The following is a 4379-nucleotide window of genomic DNA, read 5'->3' as shown; positions in this document are numbered from 1 at the left end:
CATAAAAACTAAGCAAACTGCATCGACTAGTTTGCATTAGCATAACGGGTGCGATGAGAACGTCCCCTGCTAATGCACTTGGTGCTTTAGTGGGAATATTTCCCTTCCCTATTCTGACAGAGAAAGAGGCAAACTAAGACTTCAAAATATTTCGGAGTTGAAGCCAGGAAACATGATAGGGCATGTGGAAGTAATAAGAAAATTCATAGGAAATCCCACATTACAACTGGGTGACGTAATGTCCCCTAAGCTCAGAATCTTACGGAACTTTGAAATGTCCATTGTAGACAGGACCCACTGGAAACCATGGAATCCTTATAATGACCCTGACTCAGAGGTCTGGTGCACGGACGGATCGAAATTCGATGAAGGAAGAACGGGAGCTGGCATCTAAGGGCAAATTTCCAGAAATCGATACCAATGAGATACCACCCCACCATATTTCAGGTAGAAATCCATGTAATAGAAGTCTGCGGTAGAGAATCTCTGCGGAGAGCATCTACATTATGTCGGACAGTCAGGCGGCCCTGCGTGCCTTGCAAGCCTACACAGATACATCTAAGCTAGTAGTAGGGGCACACACCAGGGAAACCATAAGTAACTGGGAAACAAAACAAGTCAGACGTCACTGGATTGACTGCCCAGGGGAAAGACATGCCCAACTGATTATACTTCCGGCAACGAAAGGACCATTCCTTCGTGAGTCATGAACGTGTGAGGTTGGGATGGGCAGAGCACCCTTGGGCCTGTCTTAAGGATAGCTTCTGTCCTCCCAACATGAAGTGACAAATTTGTTTGGAATATATATTACTGATTAAAAAGCCAAGTTATTGCGGAATTTGTGACTGGCGTGGTGCCAATTAAAAACCAAAAAATTAACTTTTTTATGAGAAATAACGCAGTTTAAATATCATTGAATAACGGAGCTACTGTGAATAACGGAGATTTTGTATATAACGGAGGAATGTTGAGATTTAAGAACTGGCGTGGTGCCAATTAAAAACCATACTGTTTTTTTGGTTATATACATAACGGAATATAACGGGATAGTGAAAAAAACGTGACGACAAGCTACATATTGATACAACACATCTTAATATATAAAAACACGTGTCACACCTTTGAGGCCAATGGACTCCTAAACTACTGAACCGATTTTGAACTTGTTTTGCACTCCGTGTGTAGTTTGATCTAACTTGAAATATAGGATAGGTTATATCTCAGTTTATAGTCGCAATATTATTTTATGGCAAATTTTTTATTTGTTTATACGTAATAATAAAATGTTACGTATACGCAGTGGTGCACCTAAGTCAGACGGAAAAATCTTATTAAAATTTCATACAGATAGGCCAAATTTAGATAAAAGGAGGATGAAACGCCGGTCCACATTATCTGCGAGTGCGTCTCTCTGGCAATGCAGAGACTCTCCCATCTAGGTGGTGTGAGTCTTAATACTCATGTGATATGGATTAAAAAGCCTCAAGAGGTACTTAGATACATCAAAAGCCTCCACATACAAAATTAGGCTGAAAGGTCGTGCACAATAGATCTGCTCAAAGTGCATCTAGGCCTAATAATAATAATAATAATAATAATAATAATAGTGCAGTTTAATAATAGTGCAGTTAAAGTCCTAACTTTGAGGCTTTTGATGCTTCCTCTTCTGAGAAAAAAAATCACCTACTACGAAAATAAATGGTTCAATGTACGACTTTGAATATCAAATTCATACGAGATGCTTAAACACAAAATATTTTAAATGTTTTAATAATTTAAACTTTATTACTTGTTAATTTTCATATTGTTGCTAAAATTTTTATGATTTTTTTTTGCATATGCAAATTAATTTCGTGCAAATAATTGAAATAGATAATACATTAATACTTAATATTACTAATAACATTTCAGCGCACAATGCAATGTTTTTGTTTACATACATAACTGTAAATTTTAATACAGCGCAATATAACAATACATACAACACATATCACATAATTTGATTTTGTTTATCAAAAGATAATTTTGTTTTAAATACAAACATTTTTTTAAAATTTCCAGCTTTGTTTTAATAACGCGCCAACAACCGGTCGGTCAGTCACTTATAAAACATGTCGAACTAGTAACGCTCAAAACATACACACATACACGGTTGTGTGTGTGTGTGCCATTAGCGTCATAACGCTTGCGCAGCTGAATCAAAGAAATTCACTACAAGCAATTTTTGTCTACTTTTTAAACTGAATTTTTTGTTTAAAATTTCAAAAAATTATTTAAATTTTAATAAAATAATATACTAATTAAAGCTTTGTTTTCAATCAGTCAAAATAAGAGTTTGTTTCCATTTTACGCAAACTCTTGCCCCTTAAAGCTATAATTGATACCCGCCCAACGCCATGCGCTTTGCACAAATTTACACTGCGTTATCATTTACATGGTAACTAATACGCGCAGGAGCATATGCAGGCTGTGATACGTACTGCTGTTCTTGTTGTTGTCGTTGTTGTTGCAACTGCTTTGCATATGCACTACGTTGATATTGTTGTACTCTTTGCTGTTGAGCGCGTGCAACCACATTACCAATTTTCGTCTCAATCCAATGCAAATAATATGTGACACGCGTGAAACCACCAGGTATATTAGTCTCACAACCATCAGCGGGTCCAAAACTTGTAATACCAACAACTGTTTGTGTATTCTTCAACACTAAAGGACCACCAGAATCGCCTGAGCACACTGTTTCCTCACGTAAGCCTATAGCGCATATAACACCACCAGTGACAACATCAAATTCATTGGCACACTCTGCATTCGATATAACACGCAATTCAGTGTATTGCATTGGATCACTGCTGGACATATCGTTTGTGGCACCCCAACCAGTGGCTACAACTTTAGCGCCTACCAATAAATCGTTGCGGTTGTAATAGGGCAATGTTGCGGGCTGTATGCGTTCGGTGAATGGCACATCCATGGGTAGTTTGACGAGCGCAATATCATTGGCTGCTGTTTGTGGATTGAAACCTTCATGCACAATGAATTTGGTTGAACGCAAAACTAAACGTCCGGTCTCTTCGCCATCTTCTATGGTGAGTGCACCCAAGTAAATATCGAAATGTGTAACACCCATAGTGCAATGGCCGGCTGTTAAGATCCAACGCTGATCGAGCAATGTGCCGCCACAAAGGATGCGTTTACGCCACAACTGTTTGCCGATCAACATCACTTGATAGGGAAACTTTTCAATGCGTCCATATTTTGATTGACCAATGGCATAGCCTTGCACTGCTGTGGGCCAATTGAAGCAACTCAATATGGCATAACTGAATATTAGCGCCAGTAATATTTTTTGTATGTTCAACATTTTCTCCAGTTCTTCGGCGTAAGGTTTGTTTTGCAAATTTTGGTTTTTAACTTTCACAAAATTTTCTTTTTGTTTATTTAAAGTTCAGAAATTGTAAGTCTTTTCTAGCACTGCTTCACTTTATTATAACCTTTTTTTGGTTGCTCTTATTAAACTTTTGTTAAAATTGTCTTAATAAATCGCTTTCAAATTTTTTTTGAATGCAATGCTTTTATTTATATCAATTTTCACTGCGATTTCTCACTTTATAAACTTTAATCAATTTTTGTATCCGTTTTATATATTTTTTCACAAGGTCTTTACACCTCAAGCTCGCTGTTAAATCTAAGCTCAATCTAACTGAGACATAAAATTTTATTTCAAAAACTCACTGAAACTCGCAAAATTTTGCCGGCGATGTTTTGCGTAATTTTTTTCTTTTTGTTTGTAAATGTTTAGCGTAGAATTGTTGTTGTATTTTGTTTTGCATTTTTGACTTTGTTACTTTGCGAATTGACTTTTGCTCTACAAACCCGAAAGCTTGCGCGTTCGCACAGTTAGCGCGCAAAAGCCGCCTCGTCCCACCTACTTCGTCACACCTAAATGTTTGCAAGTCCAAGTAAACGCGCGCACGCGCCTTAACTAGAGCTTGCGTTGTGTTGTTATGGTTGTGTCCGTTTTGTTTTGTGATAATAGCGAACAAGTTTGATGTCCGACTTTTGGTTGCTCATGATTTTTTTTATATTATTTTTGTGTTTTTTGACTTTACGTGTTTTTGTTTTTGGCAATGTTATTTATGGTTTTTTTTTTTTATTAGCTGCTTCTGACGTAGGAAGTTAGTCGGAAATTTTATAAACAACATGAAGTTGCATTTTTATCAGAAATCCCTGTTGAATTATGAGTCATTATTGTATGGTGTAAAATATATATATTTATTGCGTTTTTGAGTATATAAGTCAAAGGTCTAAATCCCTATAGATGAATTTCATATCAAAACCGATATGCATTGAATCCGACCCCCTCATATTTGAAATTT

The 4379-nt window shown here is 36.7% G+C and overlaps 1 protein-coding gene across 1 annotated transcript; it reads right to left on the bottom strand.

The window, feature by feature from the left end:
• Positions 1-1834: 1834 nt before the first annotated feature.
• Positions 1835-3674, bottom strand: LOC137254617 (brachyurin). The gene has a single exon (XM_067792420.1). The coding sequence runs from the start codon at positions 3362-3364 to the stop codon at positions 2414-2416; it is 951 nt and encodes a 316-aa protein (XP_067648521.1). The 5' UTR covers positions 3365-3674; the 3' UTR covers positions 1835-2413.
• Between the last annotated feature and the right edge of the window lie 705 nt (positions 3675-4379).

Source organism: Eurosta solidaginis, chromosome 5 (genome assembly GCF_040869045.1).
Source record: "Eurosta solidaginis isolate ZX-2024a chromosome 5, ASM4086904v1, whole genome shotgun sequence".
Lineage (NCBI taxonomy): Eukaryota > Metazoa > Arthropoda > Insecta > Diptera > Tephritidae > Eurosta > Eurosta solidaginis.
This window is presented reverse-complemented; position numbering and strand designations above follow the sequence as displayed.

Excerpts from the sequence above, each read along its gene's own strand:
- LOC137254617 (XM_067792420.1), bottom strand. The coding sequence starts at position 3,364 with ATGTTGAACATACAAAAAATATTACTGGCGCTAATATTCAGTTATGCC.